Genomic DNA, 17,621 nt, shown 5'->3' on the forward strand with positions numbered 1-17,621 from the left:
AAATCATATTAAAATGTTCAACTTGGTCCTGTTAGATTGCACTGTTTGTTTCATTTGCAATATTGCTTTGAGGTTAGGGACCACTATTCTGTGTTGTAATTCCATCAAAGTAAGGTCACTCTCCAACTGGGCCACACTGCATCACAGGTTTGGTTAAAAGGTCAAAACAAAGTGCTTTTAAAGGTTAACGTCCTGCAGCAAGAGAATAACAGTGTGACCCACCTCTTTTGTCCTGTTTTTAATTGTGCATTTCCATTTTATTTCATTCCATAGACAGTCAGACATTCTTTACTCGTGATTGCTTATGGGTTTGTAAAGCAAGAGAACATGTGTTTGTGCTGGAGAGGCCGGTGTTCTCCATGGTCCTTAATCAAACTTTTCTCTCTCCCTCCCTCTCTCTCTCAGTGTCTTGTTTATTCAAATTTGTGACCCTAGCTTAAAGGATTCAACACACCAGTCTTTAATAGCCCCCATAACCCCTCCCCACTCCTCTGTCAGCCTCTGACACACACACAAACACACACACACACACACACACACACACACACACACACACACACACACTGGTTCTTGTCAGAGGAGGGGCAACATCAACGTCAGGTTACTTTCTGCTTCTCTGTCTGCTCCACTCTATCCACAGAATTGAGAGTAACATGGACAAAACTAAAACAGCTCGCACACATCATTCTCTGCAGACAAGATAACATGACATTTATCTGTGGATTTCTACCAAAGTCCTGCAGGTAAGAATACGTTTTGAATTTCTCTAAACTATCAAAGTAGTAGGGAAAAGTTGATGTTAAAATCTGCAAACTGAGGCTTTACTAGAGACAGATTAAAGCACAGCATTTCTGTAAAGTTGAAAAAATGATGATTCCTTCTTGTATTTTGATTGTTGATTTTAAAATCCCTTCACGAATTGTGTCAACATGTAAAATGTTAATACACTATAAAATAAAATTAAAAAACTTGATTAAAAAAGTCAAGTGAAGACATTTTTGAAAGTGAATGTAGACTCACAGACACCTTAAAAGCATTATGATACGTCAACGTATTGATTGAAATTCCAGTTCTCACATGCATGCATCCTGTTTGCATTTATTGTAACAGAACTGGGTTGTAGTATAGTTCCCCTAAGACTGGTTCTGTCCTGAGCTGGTGTCAGTCTGCCTCCCAACTCTAGATTCCCCAGTCTCCCTGCTCCCAAGGAATTCATTGGTTACACTATTCTTGTGACTAAGAGGGAAATTAGATTGCAAACAGACAGCTTACCCATGAAAACTGTAGGCTTGCTAGATGAAATCAGGTCATTACTCAACAACACTCATAATCCTGTGCCCTGAGGAAGACTTTTCTGTGGCACTCTGGTGTCCTTTTTATTATTTCCCCGTCTTTGTGAGTCATCTAACTCGTACCTTGGTCACTCTGTTATTAGTGTTTTATTTCTCTATCCGACTCCATTACAGTGCTTCAGTGGTTTGCTTTGTTCTTTTTTACACGGCTGCGTGAGGCCAAAGCTCAGGTTAATGTGAAATTTCTCACTTTTCAGACTCAGGCTGCACAACACCACTACTTGCACTAACTGTTGCAATAGCATCAGCAACATCTGCTGCAAAATAAACAATTGAAAAACAATTTCAGTTCTGTCAAATGCAGCTTTGCTAAACAATGTTTGGTGCCAAAATGTCAAACAACGTTACAGACTACAGCCATTCTGTACTTTTCTATGCACACATGTATGTTGTGGTTTGCAGTTGCAAATACAGTAACATTACTGATTAGCATTTAGAAAGATGGTCACCCTGAAAAGACATAAACAAAAAATACAGCAGATTGATGTGAGAAAATCTATTTTACAGTCAAATAGACTAACTACAGCAATTTGATCGGGTCGTCAAATCTTCCTTTTGACCAGACTGCGTACTCATCCACATCATCCACAGTCGCAGGGGTGTGTTTCCACACCTGCTCTTTTCTCTGCAAACAAGGCCTTTGTTTCACTGTCTCCTCTGCTGGTGACTACTGACTTTGCAGTGGTCACAATATCAAACAGACTTTTTAAAGCAGAACATACATTGCCAGATGATTACCACTCTATCCTAGAAGCATATTACCGGCACAGCTGTTGCATGCAGCATCTGCTGGATCTAATTACTTTCTATGCCTGTCAAAAAAATACTGTTTGGCTCCTTGACTCTCTCCAGTATTCCTGAATAACAATTGGGAAGGTCTACCAATGTAGGCCTTATTCCTGCGATTAGAAGTAAGATACAAGGACAGGTTCAAACATACACAACACAATATATGATGCCAAGCACATGGCTAACTTCTAACCTCTCTGACTTGCAAAGAAGTTTTAGGATTTTATTATCTGCAATTCATGATGATTAAATGATAAAGAAATCTCTCCATTCAATACAAATAGAAGTAAAACCTCTACAATGCAAAGAAAACACACACACATATATATACATGTATATATGTATATATGTATATATATATATATATATATATATATATATATATATATATATATATATATATATATATATATATATATATATATATATATATATATATGTGTGTGTGTGTGTGTGTGTGTGTGTGTTTTCTTTGCATTGTAGAGGTTTTACTTCTATTTGTATTGAATGGAGGATGATATATAAAGGAAAATAATCAAAATTATCTTTGCAAATGGTTTTTATTTCCCATTAGGTAATTAAATTAATATGTAAAATCAGATGTCATATCTTTTTAAAAAAAGACTATTAAAACATATTGCTTGGTAAGTTGCACTAAGTGTGTTAAACTGGCTGTAGACTTTCTGTTTCCAGAGGCAGTCTCAAGCAGTTTGCTGAGAGAAACAACAACGAGATCAGGAAAAAAAGCTTACAGAGGGCCTCAAATGAAATTGGTAAACTTTCATAAAACTGGAGAAACATTTAAAAATATATTTCACTGCATTTAGGGATACCAGTACCAACCTTGAAGTCCAAAATCCAGAAATGGAAGAAACTTCATGGACATACTTAGACTTTTTCAATAAATGAAAAACCAAGTAAAACCAAGTAAAACCAAGGATTGTAAAAATCCAAAACAGAGGACCTGAAAACATCCTTAAATGTAACTAGAATAAAAGTCTACATTTCCACAATCAAGCGTGGTCTAAACATAAGGCAGCAGGGTTAGAGTATGATAAGGAGCATGGTAACAATCCAAATGAGTTTTGGAACAAGATTATGTGGTGTGACGAACCCAAAGTTGAATTATTTGTTATGTATGGTGAGAAAAAACTGCCTAATAGGAGGGGAAACACAATTCCCACAGTCAAACATGTTGGTTGCTCGCTGATGCTTTGGGGGTTTATGTCTACATCAGGCACTGACCTCTGCATAATGTTGATGGAAGAATGAATGCAGCCCAATGTCAAACGATTTTAAAGCAACGTCATCAGTCAAAACGCTAAAAATGAAGAAGCAGTTGATTCTTCAACAAAGACACTGATCAAAAGAACAAAGTAAAGTCAAGTAAGAATCGTTTAAAACCTAATTAATTAAAAACCAGTGGATAGATGTAAAGAGGCTTTACATGGCAGACAACTAGGAATTTGGTAGAGTTTGGACAATTGTGCCACGAATAGTGGGCTAACATTACCCCTGAAATGATATAAACAGTGCATCCTAAGAGGATGGAGGAGGTCATGAAAAAAAGAAGGGGGGCAAACAAAGTATTAGTATTAGTTCATCAAAGGGAGTAACACATTTTGCAAGGATATTTTCATTATTTTACTATGACTGTGTGAGCCAACAGGGGTTTTCTCAGTTATTTCTGCTTCTGTGTTTCTATTGTCACTGTGTCATGGATGGTTGGGGAAATTGATGAGCTTATGTATAAGTGTACCGATGACGTTATCAATTACTTAACATAACTGCATTTAAGATTTACCTTTGAAGTTTGCCTTTAAAGTTTGCCTTTATAGTTTGGTTAACAATTTGTCAAGGAAACAGTGTTTGTTGGGGGCTGTTTTCAGAGAGCCAGTGGAGAGGATTGCAGCAAGGTATTAGTGGAAAATTGTAATTATTTTGAGACACGTGTTCTGTGGAATACCATGCAAAGCCATTGCCAGTGGCTGCCAATGATTAGACATGACGGTTATGAATTATACATTCGGTTTCGAGCTTTAAATTCACACAATCCGTCACCTAGAGGAAACATCGTGTTCATTTACCTTTACCTATCCAATGATTCATCATGACTAAATGCGGCAACATCATTTGTCTTTTGAGACAGTACAACAGTGTCAACTACTGTACCTATAGTAAATTAAATGTTATTTTACCTGTTTTGTACGAAAAAACCTGTTGCATATTAGAAAAGTCATCAGCTTCAGAAGACTTAATTTATTCTCATGTGCTTATCCAGGTACATAATGTACCAGCACAAGAACTTTCTTTGGTGCTTATGCATTTATTGGTTTGTGTACTACTGTTAAATTACCTAAATCTGTGGTATTGGGACACCTCTGCCAGTCTTTACATGCTGGTTGCAATCGGCCGAGTCAAACCCCTGGGCTTATTTGATATTCCAGTCTTTCCATGGTCAATACCTTATTGATTTGTCCTCATGACAAATAGCGAAACAGCACAATTAAAGCTCATGGCCATGTTTTCTTTCTCAGCTGAGATGGAAAAAAGGCCGGAATGGGTCTTTGATGAGTAAGTCATAGAGATGTCATAGAGTGCTGTAATGAAGTTTTATCTGTCTGTAAGAGCAGGAAGAAAACATCTCTCAAGTACAGTATGATGTTATCATGTTGCCTAATGGAGTCACTTACAGGGTTACAGCAGCATGCAATGGCCCTCATTGTCTCATCTAAGTGTCTTTACATTGATTTCCTGATCAGAATATTTCAGGTAATCACATTGTTGTACTGTGTATAATGTAGGTCTTTTCCTAATGTTCCTGATGTTTCTTGGTATGTCTTCTTTAACAACACTTTGTAATTGTGGTGTCGCTGTCACTTTGATCCCCTTGAGTATTTTTGAAAACAGCGCATTATGTAAAAAAGCTGATAGAGCAAAAGATGCATTCTGTTAATTAGTAAATGATTTTATTTAAAATACCAAACAACATTGTGAGTGAACCTGCATTTTTAGTGTGGATGGGCCCAGTGGAAAACCAATGGAAAGTCACATAAACATTATTGCCATTATTGCACTTGTAGTGCTAAAAAACAAAGTTCTCCCCCTTTTACCTACTTTTCCCTCATGAATCAGAAAAGGTTCTAGTTACAATAGGGTTTATTTGGACATTTGTCTCCAGGGGCAAACACACAAGAACAAATAGGCATGTGCATGCCGAATCACAACACCAACCCGGTCCTACGTACTATATATCCACAAGCAGAGAAGTTGTAAGGAAATGGCTTCTATACGCCTGGAGGGTCGTGATAACAACTTGACATTTTTGAGTGGGCTCTCACACACAAATTGGATACTCAAAGGACATTTTGTGAATTTCATGGCCGAAAAAGAAATTTAAATGAACTCTCTAGAGGTGTAGGTGACCTCGTTCAACCTGTCAGGTCAGATTTAATCAGAGGTGTTGAGCTGAAAGTGAAGAGAAAGGGTAAAGCTTGGAAAAGAAACCATTTATGCTTTTATACAATTTGAAAAATTGTTCGAGCCACATTTTATCCAGATGCATAAATGGTTTAAAAATCTGTAGCATCTGACACCATTTGGTCAAATCAGATATACAAAGTAATTTTCCTACAACAGCTGCAGATAGAAGATAACACTCACTTCACACATTTACAGATTTAAACTCCAGACCAGTTACAATGTGCTTCTCCTTATGTGAGTATGTGTTGTTTTAAACACAGCAGCTGCAGCCTTTATTTGCTCACCTGTCCATCCTTCTACCTGGGCCAAACACAGTCAAACACCTGCTAAATGTAAACACACTAAAAGTTATGCATGTTTTTGCATCTGTGACTGTGCAGGCAGATAAAACCACACACAAACACACACGTTTTTAACATCAATGAGGCATAAAAGCTGGAAAGAAGGTGAAACTTTCAAAATCTTTGTCATTACCAGGTATTGATCAGATATGATGCAAGTCTGAGGGATCTGTGAGAATATATCTACAGATATTTACACAGAGACATGATGGAAATTCTGAACTCATCCCACAACACCAGCATCAACAGTAGCAGCAACATGAGCCTCAGTCCGTCTACAACTGCGGAAACAGTGTTCATCGTCCTGGTGGCTGGATCTCTGAGTCTGATCACTATCGTCGGAAACATCCTGGTCATGCTCTCTATAAAGGTTTGGCTTTTCTTGTTTTGATCGTTCATGATTAACAATGTTTCAACTATCTATCTCTGGACACCATGTAATGCAGACTCAGACTTCGAGATAAGAATGGCTTGTACAAACCTCTGCAGAGGTGTAATCTAATACAAGTGAAAACACACATTGTTAGCGTCTGACAGGCTGCTCTATGTTGTTTCTCTCAAGGTAAACAGGAACCTGCAGACCGTCAACAACTACTTCCTGTTCAGCCTGGCCTGTGCAGACCTCATTATTGGTATCTGTTCTATGAATCTCTACACAGTCTACATTGTGATTGGATACTGGCCTTTGGGGCCAGTGGTGTGTGACCTATGGTTGGCTGTCGATTATGTTGTCAGCAACGCCTCAGTCATGAACCTGCTCATCATTAGTTTTGACCGTTACTTCTGTGTCACCAAACCCCTCGTTTACCCAGCACGCCGCAGCACCAAGATGGCGGGCCTGATGATTGCTGGTGCCTGGGTCTTGTCCTTTATTCTATGGGCTCCAGCCATTTTATTCTGGCAGTTCATTGTAAATGGGAGAACCGTGCCACCAGGTCAATGCTACATCCAGTTCTTCTCAAACCCAGTGGTGACATTCGGGACAGCCATCGCTGCGTTTTATCTGCCAGTTGCCATCATGATCTACCTTTATTGGCGCATCTCCAAGGTCAGCCGCAGTCGCATAGGGAGGGAAAGCAGGAAGACCTCAGGTACCAGTCTGGCAGACGGCCCCTTTCAAAGCCAGGAGGAGGGGTGTGAGGACCAGAAGGAAAAGGAAATGTTGCAGCAGAACGGAAACAGGCCCACCCAAGAAGAAAGTCGCAACCAGGTTGACTTCACGTCAGAAAGCATCTATCCTACAAAATCTAAGGACACAGCATACTCGATGTCATCACAGAAAAGTACAAATCAAGTATCTCCTTCCCTGGGGAACACGTCTGCTGATACACTGGTCACAAGGACACTCTTTAAGGTAAATTTTATTTTTTTGTTACAATCATTTTCTGGTTTGACCACTAGTTGGCACGGTGGTGAAGTATTTCGCACTTCCAGCTCACAGTTAGATGGTTATAGGTTCCAACCTGATTGATTGGCTGTGACTTTACTGTGTGGAGTTTGCATGTTCACCCTGTGCTGGTGTGGGATTCGTCTAGGTGCTCCAGATTCCTCCTACAAACCAAAGTCATGCACGCTAATTTCTGATTACTTTAAAATGCCCGGAGGAGTGAATATGTCTTTCTATTTCTCTGTGTCAGCCCTGTGATAGACTGCAAATCTGTCCAGAGTTAATTGAATTTAAGTAAAGTACAGTATCTCAGCAACTGAAAGGATTGCCAAAGAATTTGGTACAAACATCATCCAACCATCATCGGTTCATTTCATAGTGAAATTCTTTAATTTATGTCTAAATACTTGCAAAACTAATTCAATTTAGTGGTAATTATCAATTATTAACACGACAACAAAAACTAAAAAGGCAACTATCATAAACAATATCACTCAGCATACTAGCATTGTCATTGTGATCTTATCATGCTGAGGTAATTTGGCTCAAAGAAATGCTGTGACCACAGGACCTTTTGTAGATTCTAGTATATTTTAATTATTGGTTAATTTTAATTTGTTGTTGTATTGTTTTACAGTTTCAGTGGAAAGGCTTTAAACACAAATTGTACACTACGCTTTCAGAAGCTATAGAATGAAAAGCTTCCAGGTAGCTGGTAGACAAAAACAGAACTAAAAAGAGCGTGAATAATGGAGTGGTAATGTGGTGGCAAACAGATGTAAAACCAAGATAATGCAGCATTTGCCTCAGTGTCTTTAACATAAAATAGCTCAACCATTTGTGGGCAGTCAAGTAATTACAAGCAGCAATATTTCAGATCTTTAGGTTAAAACATTCTGCAAAACAACAACAACAAAATAATTTTCAAAGGTTCACTGAAGCAGTAGGGGCAGATAATGATGTAGTATAAATCTATAAGGGACATCTTATAGATTTAGGGACATCTGACCAAGTGAGTAAATCAGTGCTCTGCATGCTCTGAAGCAACGATCTGGATGGGAGAAAAAAATACACAAACCGATTGCCAGAACAACAGGTAAATCATGCAGAAATGTGATAGATGAGTGGACTTACAGCTGCAAGGGCCAGAAAAATGAATGTATACTGTATAATATAATGGTTCTCAATCTCTGCTGGATTTTGGAAATTGTACAATTGTTTACTAAAATGTGCACCACATCTTGAAGAGGAGATGTCAATGTTGTGTTTATAGCTCACTCTAGTGCCTCCTAGTGGGCAAAAATCAAGCAAAGGGCAAAAATAAAAGCAATGAATGAATATTTCATCTTCTTTAGGTAACAAAGCAGAGTGCTGTGGCAAAGTGGAAAAAGAAGAGTTTATCCTCAAGGGAGAAAAAGGTGGCACGCACCATCACAGCCATCCTGGTAGCTTTTGTAGCCACCTGGACACCGTACAATGTGATGGTTCTGATCAACACTTTCTGTTCCGCCTGTATACCAAACCCCCTCTGGACCTTCGGCTACTGGTTCTGCTACATCAACAGCACTGTCAACCCGGCCTGCTACGCCCTTTGCAACCCCACCTTCAAAAACACCTTCAAGCACCTGCTTCTGTGTCAGTACAAGAACATACGAAAAGCACGATGAGCATGAAAATACAAAAAATCTAATGAATATGAAAAATCTAGTTAACAGCTTACACTTTTTGAAGAAAGCATTATTGAAATATAAACGATGTGTGTTCTTACAAAACATATTGTCACTGCCATTGGAATGAAATTGTTTGCACTTACCTTTAAATTAACTATTAATTAAATTATTTAACAGCTATGGCATTGTATTGCAATTCTAAGACAGTACATTGTACAGTGCGTGTACATCCTGGTGGGAATGCATTTTATTTTGAAAAAGTTAATTTAAGTGATGTGTTCCTCTTTGCTTCATTTCTAAATAAGCTTGTGTTTGTGTTTTTCAATATGCAATCTGTTTCTACCCAAACAGTAAAATTGTGGCAAATGTTAAGGTTTTGTGAGGAAGACCTCTGAAGAAAAATGTGATTCATCAGACCAGGGCAGCTTCCTCCATAGCTCTGTGGCTCCTTTTGGGACGGCCGCATGCCCACTGCAGGCACTTTCAGCAATGGATGGTCAGCAGGAATGTGACCACACCAAATTATAAACAGCAACCTACGATGTGACTGACAGCTGCTGACAGCAGGCACTGGAGGACATACACATACAGAGGTCTAGTGGAGTATTAGAAGTGAGCATTAGAAGTGTTTTGGTGCCCTGAGTGGGACCTACACAATATTAAGGAGATAGTTTTATTGTTGTGGTTGATTGGTGTATATCCTAACCCTTGACAGGTGACCTTGCAATGAGATAATTAATGGCATTTGCCTAATTTGTCAGTGGTTTAATTGTTTTGGTTGATCAGTGTATACATGTGTGCATGTGGGGGGGTGTGCCTCCTTTGTAGTTAGATCATCTTAGTTATGGTAAGCTAATGGCATCTGTAATCTATGCTATTGTGAAATGAAATGTTTTTCATGAAATGCCTGTTTTCTGTTAATAAAATATCATGACAGAACACAGAATTTAGTGTCAGTTTTCTTTGGCATAAAGTGCTTTGAATAAAATAGGTTGGTGCAAAAATAAAAACATAGAAACTAATTTATTAGTTTCATATTCATTTTGGACCTTTAGCTGGACATCCCAGTCTTTGCTGCTCCCTGGTGGGAGGAATTTCACAATACACCGCATAAAATTACTTTTAAGTGCAGTACTGAAGGAGGAGAGGGAAAGACATAAAGAGGAAAAGGTTACAGTTTACAAGCTCTGGAAATTGATTTACATGATCACTGGATACTGCTGAATTGTCAACGAAGGAACGACGGAGAGGCAGGTAATACTTACCTGTTGAAAGAGTAGATGGTGAAATGTGATGCTGCTAAAGACTGCTGAGTTGTTCATAACTTGTAATCATCTGCTGCCCTCTTGTACCTGTAACCATGTGCCGCAGCTGTCCCTGCAAGAACAAAACTACAGCTTTGTTGTCCCCAGGTAGAATAAAGAAAATAAAACCTGTAAAACCCACACTACTGATTCATGTATCCTCTCCACTAGTATTGTAACTCAGCCTCAGTTCTAGGTCATTTGCAAATGTTTCAAAATACTCCAGTCTTTTAAACATGTCAGTTGGAGCACGTTACGCCACTGTCAGCTTAACACCCTTAACACACTGAACTTCAAAATACTAACAACAGAGAGCATTACATAAAAGACATTTTTAAATGTAAATGCTGTTTCAAAACCACTGTTATTATAGAATATAAACTTTTGCACTTTATTTTTGTGTACTAAATTATTCTATATTATATCGTATATTGTAACAAGTGAATCGATAATGCAGAAATTTGCTTCAATTCCATTTATGGATCCTATTTCCTGCATAGTGCGCAAGAAATACAGTACTTTATGTATAACACTCACACCCTCTCTTCTTTATGGCCACATGTTTTCATCAACGTCACATCTTATGCCTTCTCTGCCAAAGCATCTTGGGTAGAATATTTTAGAATGTCTAATCCAACCCTGGCAGACTTCAGGAGAAATATCTCCACACCTTGTATTCATACCGTCCAGTAAGGACAGCTGGTCATGTAGAGAGTGGTCGTGTTGTCTTCCTTGACCTTTGACCTCTCCTCTACTGGCACAAATTGATTATGGAGGTGATCCAGGAGTGGAATTACCCTCTCTGCATTGTAGGGACCAATGAGAGGTTTGTACATTGGAGAGGGCTGCACACATTCAAATGTCTTCTCCTCTCTGGCTTGGAACGTCCACAGTTGCCCACTGCCCAATGGCATTTCTTCCTTACTGTGTTTTTGCCAGGTGGAATCCAGCTTCATCCACAAAATGAACATATGTGGAGTTGTTCTGGCCTCCATTTCGATTACCATCTAAAATGAAGTAAATCCACTCTAAAGCACATTATGCATAGCTATGTATGTATTCTGTTCATTGAAGACACATCTTACCTGGACATATTGATAACAGAATTCTTTCCTGTTCCCCTAATCTTTTGGCTAATGGGCCAAACACAGGTGACCTCAGTAGGTTTTCAGCTGTAGACTGCAGTCAGCAATATTTATGATATAATTTTCTGTAGATTTCAATTGGATTTTTTTTTCATCATTCTGTTTTGATTGCATTTTTAACAGTTTTTACCAATGTAATTTAGCATTTGCATGGGATGGTCTCTGGCTGAGAAAAGAGTTTAGGAATTTTGGTAACTGGTCACAGAATGCATTTTGTGGGAAAGCAATAAAAAGTGATTCACAGTTTGCTCCATATGGACTTCTGTTTTGCTGACTGTGAAGAGTTTTGACAGTGTGACTCCAGTTTTAAACAATGCTTGTTAGAAATTGAAAAAACATGTAATGTACACTCCCTTCTTTTCTTGTTTCCTTCTGTAAAACATCCACATGTTTGACTGGAGACTATTTTTACATTAGTGCCTGTGTACATCTGTTCTGACCCTTGTCAGGTGATTCCATGATTTTGAATTTTTTTTCTGGGACACACTGAACAGAATGTGGATTGGAATAAAAGGAAAATGAAAATTACATATACACAAGCGTCAGTATAGATAACCGTAACTCTGTTGCCAAAGAGAAGATGATTACAAAGCACAAATCAAAATAGAGCAAAACTTTGGAACCATCCAAAATCACTAAAACAAAGAAAGTGGCCCTAATGTCTGCCAAAATGTACAGTATTTATGATAATTGTATAATAATATAAAAACAAGTAGACATACTATTATAAACACAGAACTCTAAGTATTCAACTATAAAATCTCCTACATATCAGCTTTAAAAGGAAACAACTATTCCCAATGCACGTGGCAAAACCAAGTCCAGTGCTCAGAACTTACATAAATCATGCATCCAGTGTTCAGTCAAGAGGAGATAAGAGTCTGCAAATCCTCCAGGTGCCATGCAGAAGTAAACAAGGGGGGAAATGAAGCATGCCCCTTCCATGCTATTATCAGTTCAGGTGTGGCATGGGTGGTTAGGGGCAGGCTACACCCAAACATTACATAGCAAGAAGAGGCATTTGCAGCAAAAAAATAACACTTGATTCTCATGTGGGAAATTCGAGTGTTTCAGCAGCTGAATTACTTTAAAAAGTACTGGGTTGTCCATAGTGACCAAGAGTTTGGTCATGATCCTCCCCTTTTCACTCCTCCAGGAAGTCCAGAAACGTAGCTGATTCCTTATGACTTTGTCCAGTCTCTGGCACCAGTGATGATGGGTGATGCTACAGGCTCCTATGAACACTTCGCTGATCATTAACAGGGACATTTGTATAACCTTTGCAATTTAACACCAAAGTCTGAAATTCCTGTACTGAATAAGAAAAATGAGAGAAAGCTTTCGCTGGAGGTAGAGGACTCAATACTGTTTTAATATTCCCTCCAACCTAGGGTCCCTTTGGACTGGCTGTCCCTGTTCCTGTCCAACATAGAACAGAAGGAATCAAAGTGAAATCCTCCCACAGTTTTCACACAGTATAAAGAAAGGACAGGTTTTGCTGAGTCAACTGTGGTAAAACTCCTCTGTGGAACTGTTACGCCCTCTGGTGTTACACTGTGTGGTGATGCCACTGCACCCAAAGGCTCCGTGTCAGAAACCTTATACCTTTAATTATTTGCAGCATGCAGCCAAAACATTTATAAAAAACTTGTAATGTCTATGTATGGTTTTCCGAGGCTATTTTATGAAACATGTTTTTGAATTTGTTCTTTGATTTTTCCCAGTGACGAGCAGATGGATCTCTACTTAGGTACAGAGGTTTTAAGAAGCACAATTTTTTCATGATCTTATCCGTTGTACTTTTAGATAAACCCTGCATGTAATCAGTGTACTTGGTTTAATAATTGCTCATTCAAAATCTAACTCCAGGTTTGATAATGGCTTTCACAATTTGAAGGTTAAGGGGTCAAATGTCGTCTGTTATAATGGTTATCTGTTAATTGTCATGGCCAGGAGAAAATATTGCTGCAACCAAATCATGTTTTATTGTTCACTTTTGGACCTGACTGTTAAACTGTGAACATTTCCTTTACTGTTTCTTAATTATGTTATCAGGTTAAGCTTAAAAACATAACTTTTCTGCCCATACCTGTGCAATAAATAATACTTTACTGTACATGTGCATATACTTGTATGACACTTTACTTGACCATAGACATTTTGTCTTTGAGCTTGACATTAGACCCTCAAAGGAAGGTGGATGGTTAACACAGGGCCACAGTTGCTACTATAGAAGTTCAAGGTGAAATACATTTCACCCTGCCTGTTAAAATGTAACCCTCAGGCCTCAATGCACTCGCGTTTTTGAGTAGATGATTTTTTGAGTCAGTGATATCAAAGCAAAACAACAGCAAAAAACTTTCTCTGAGTACTGCAAGGCTCTGAGTGTAAGTGCTTCTCTTTAAGAGAACATTGTGTAAAAGCTGTGTTGAAGTGTTGAACCTCTACACATATATGCATCGAGGACAAATGATCTACTTTAGGAAATATCAGATGTATGTGTGGGCAGGGTATGGCTCAGCATTTAGTCTGCAGTCTGATCACCTGAGGAGAAACCTAATTTACTCCACTGCTGAGTGTGAATAGACTCATAGCACAGGAAAAGAGCCAGACAGGAGCCTCTTGGGAGGACCTGCCACTATCTGACTATTACTCTAATCCACATTTGAGGGAAGGAGTTGGCTGAATGAAGAGGCAGGAGTGGCCGGTTCTGCTATCAGAAGAACATCAGAGAAAATCACCAAATATCATGCACTTAAACACAGACTCAACTTGCTGCAGATGCTAAAAGCAGCAAAGAGCAGTAGGAACATCTCAGTTCAGATACAGGAAATATGTATCTGAGGCTGGGAGGGGAGCGTGGGTTATTGAAGGCTGACATGGTGAGTACATTGGTACATTTACGGACTTTTGTCTGGGTTTGTCGGTATCACGACATCAAACATAGTTTGTGTGCCTGTAAGCATACTCCAGCATGCCTGCATTCATTTTGTGTCTCTGAAAAGACAGAGCAGCCACATCAAAGCCTGTTTGCAGGTCTTTCAGTATAATTCATACACAAAAGATGTTGTTTGCAGCCATTTCTGGCTCCAGAGTAAGTTGCACAATTCTGATATTACCTCAAGTGATGTAACCAAAGTCAGTCTCAGTCAAGACCACAAAAGTGAAAACAATCTAGGGTGTGGAGTGAAAATGGAAGCACCAGAAGCCAAAATGTATGACTTTTTGTTTCTATTACAAGTAAAGTTAAAAAACGATATTACCCATAACACAGCCTAATATTTCCAGAGGTATGAAATGCTTGTTGGATGATAGAAGAGTCTTAGATCTTAGATCCCTTAAAGCTTGTGTTTTTCAACTGCAGAGGTCTTCTTTATGCCTCATTGATCTGTGGCCTAACTTAGTTTCTCCTTTCAGCTATCTTCTCACTCCATCTCTAAAGGTCGTCTCTTTTCCCAGAGTCTCACAAAGACCCAGTATGTTTTCACTTTCTCCTCTTTCTTCTGTCCACTTGTCACCTGGACTATTTGAGGTGAGGTGTGGCACAGAGCCTCAGTCTGTGAAATCAGTACATCAGCTCTGCCAGTAAAAAAAGGATTTAGTGATTTTGACCATGTAAAGCAGAAATAAATGCTTAAATTTTTTCTCAAGGAGATTTTTTTGCATATTAAATCTGCTTAATTAAAATACTTATTGTCATACATTCAACTTTTACAATAGCTGAGTTGATTTCAAACCTTTTTTCAGATCTCTATATGAGATATGTGATAATGATGTTAAATTTTAAATTGGTACAACTGTCTGCACCAACTTTTTAACAACTGTTCATATTTGTTCCACATCACATGACTTTACCTCCAATTCCCTCTAAGGCGTCTCTGTGTTTGGGTGGAGAGGAGAATCAGAGGATGACTTTATGTGGTGTATTGATCGATGTGTTGGTGCCGAACAAGGCAGTCTATTAAAAAACTTTGCTTACATCTGTGGATTTTGAGGGAATAGCATAGTTAACATTTTAAGTTTATAATTGTCATTTGTCAGTTTGCAAATGTTTTGTTTTATCACTTTTGCCACCAAAACTCAAATGTTAAGCATGTTTTACTGGGTTTCAAAACAACCAATACCTCAGCAAATCAAGTTTATTTTTTGTTTCTATGAGATACATTACTTTACTGTGGTTGGGTGAATTGTTTCTTTAATGTGACTCTTAGTTCAGTGTGTTTGAAAACCACAGTTTGGATGAAGGGGGTTAAACACAGTTTATCTTGTCTCTGTCTTGTTAGATTCTGTATGTCGGAGGCAGCCTGACAACCTGCATCTATAAAAAAAATACCCCAGGCTGTTCAGAACGGTCAAGTGCATTGTGTAGGCGAGTATTACAGGCATCTATTAGTCAGTTTAATACAAAACTTAAATTAAGTTAACAAAGTCATTCCCCACTTTACACACAGCTGTGTATTTCAGGCTGTACCAGCTGTCAAAGGCCGGTAGACTGTGATTCCCTGCAATGAATGTTAATGACTCAATCCTACGACCTTTACAGCTACAAGGATTCCGTACTGGATGGGTAACAAATCCTGTTATCATGGTAAACAGCTAAAAAATGCAGGCGTAATGCAATTCCCCAGCCTGAATTTTCTTTCTGGTTGAAATAAACCACTGACATCATGTTTGGGGGAAAGCCAGTGATGCTGTGTGGCTATGGTGTAGGTCAGTAAATTAGGTGTAATGGGTGTAAAATTAGTGTAACATGTAACATTTTTTATCTTCCTTCTAGGTCTGCAAAGATTCCTGTGCTGCACTGAAAGTGCTGGGTGGAGTCGTGTATGTCACAGAAGTGCATTCTATCTGTGCTTTTAGGCCTGGTATGACTGAAGCTTTTATCACCAGAGATGCAAAGTGTATTTCCCCCCCCCCTGTCAGGTTGTAGACATTTTAATATCATGTCCTTCTCCTCTTAGCATGGGAGGCTTCAGAGTGATTATACTGAATGAAGTGGTCGCACAGGTCGACTTATTTCATTGTGTTTTCTCTGCAAGCAAAATAACAATGTGGTGGGAAGGGAACATCTGGACAGAATGAGGAGAGGCTGCATAATTTCTAATTTAGGAAACTCCAACAGTGAAATAGATTTGGTAATAAAATTTTCATGGTTGGCATTTAGGGTGGACCCAAGAGCAACAAGGCGAGAGGGATTTGGTGAGAAGATAAGCTTTATTAATAATTATAACAAAACGACAAGAAAAACAACTAACATAATCACACTCCTATAAAGGAGGACAAAACTGGCACAGTCCCAGAGGGGTGAAACTAACCCTCATAAGTCTTTAAAACAGAAACCTAAACAGAAACATGAAACAAGGGAGTAGATAATAGGAGTCTCAAAAGTAGAACTGAACATAAACCCAACAAGGATGAGGTTAATCAACCAAGGAGAAAATGAGGGAGCTAACGAGAACTAAAAACAAAGACACCAGCAAACACTGGGAGAGCTAAACATGAACGTAAGGCGTTAACTAGACAAAGTCACACTAGAAAACAAATACTCTTAAGTGAAAGGCGAATACACAGGAAACAACTAAGACACAGGAAACAACTAAGACACAGAAACCAAGTAAACTTGGAAACAGGGTGCTACACAAATGACGATGACAATGACCTGACAGCGAATCAAGGGGAGAGCTGGGTTTTTAAAAGGCAGGGGAACAGGTGAAAACAATTGTGACTGTTGATGACTGGTTAGCTGGAAAAATAACTGGGGACAGGAAGTGGAGAAAAAAGGGGTACAAAATAAAAGTCCAGGGCAGGAAGTGACTGTGAGGGCCAGATTACGACAAAAATAAATTAATACGAATCTGTGCATATTTGCTTGTGACTTTTTTCCTTCTCAGCTGGGTATATTGACAGCAGAGCTGAAGTGGTAGCATGTGAGGCCTCGGGTGCATCATGTTATCTGGCCTAATGGAAAATGAATTGTTCTGCTCGCTGAGGTGATGATACTGTTATTATTGTTATTACTAAAAAATGTTACCACAAGAAATGGAGCACAGAAACACATTAATTGTAAAATTTAGTTAGGTGTTTGTGCTGCACTCATGAGAGGCTCTCTGCACATTATCCTGTTTATAGCACACGTTCTTGCAAAATTAT

General features: G+C 38.7%; 1 protein-coding gene and 1 pseudogene across 1 annotated transcript; both read left to right on the top strand.

The window, feature by feature from the left end:
- The first annotated feature begins 618 nt into the window (after positions 1-618).
- Positions 619-9,926, top strand: LOC137126340 (muscarinic acetylcholine receptor M2-like). The gene is made up of 4 exons (XM_067503009.1): positions 619-743; positions 6,102-6,335; positions 6,528-7,319; positions 8,708-9,926. Exons 2-4 carry the CDS (start codon positions 6,171-6,173, stop codon positions 9,017-9,019), a joined length of 1,269 nt encoding a protein of 422 aa, XP_067359110.1. The 5' UTR covers positions 619-743; positions 6,102-6,170; the 3' UTR covers positions 9,020-9,926.
- A 5,872-nt stretch (positions 9,927-15,798) lies between these two features.
- Positions 15,799-17,395, top strand: LOC137125165 (S-adenosylhomocysteine hydrolase-like protein 1; annotated as a pseudogene).
- The last annotated feature ends 226 nt before the right edge of the window (positions 17,396-17,621 follow it).

The sequence above is a fragment of the Channa argus genome, chromosome 4 (assembly GCF_033026475.1).
Source record: "Channa argus isolate prfri chromosome 4, Channa argus male v1.0, whole genome shotgun sequence".
Taxonomy (NCBI): domain Eukaryota; kingdom Metazoa; phylum Chordata; class Actinopteri; order Anabantiformes; family Channidae; genus Channa; species Channa argus.

Coding starts and splice junctions, on each gene's coding strand:
- LOC137126340 (XM_067503009.1), top strand. CDS start 6,171: ATGATGGAAATTCTGAACTCATCCCACAACACCAGCATCAACAGTAGC. Junction 6,336..6,527: donor TGGTCATGCTCTCTATAAAG/GTTTGGCTTTTC, acceptor GTTTCTCTCAAG/GTAAACAGGAACCTGCAGAC. Junction 7,320..8,707: donor TCACAAGGACACTCTTTAAG/GTAAATTTTATT, acceptor CATCTTCTTTAG/GTAACAAAGCAGAGTGCTGT.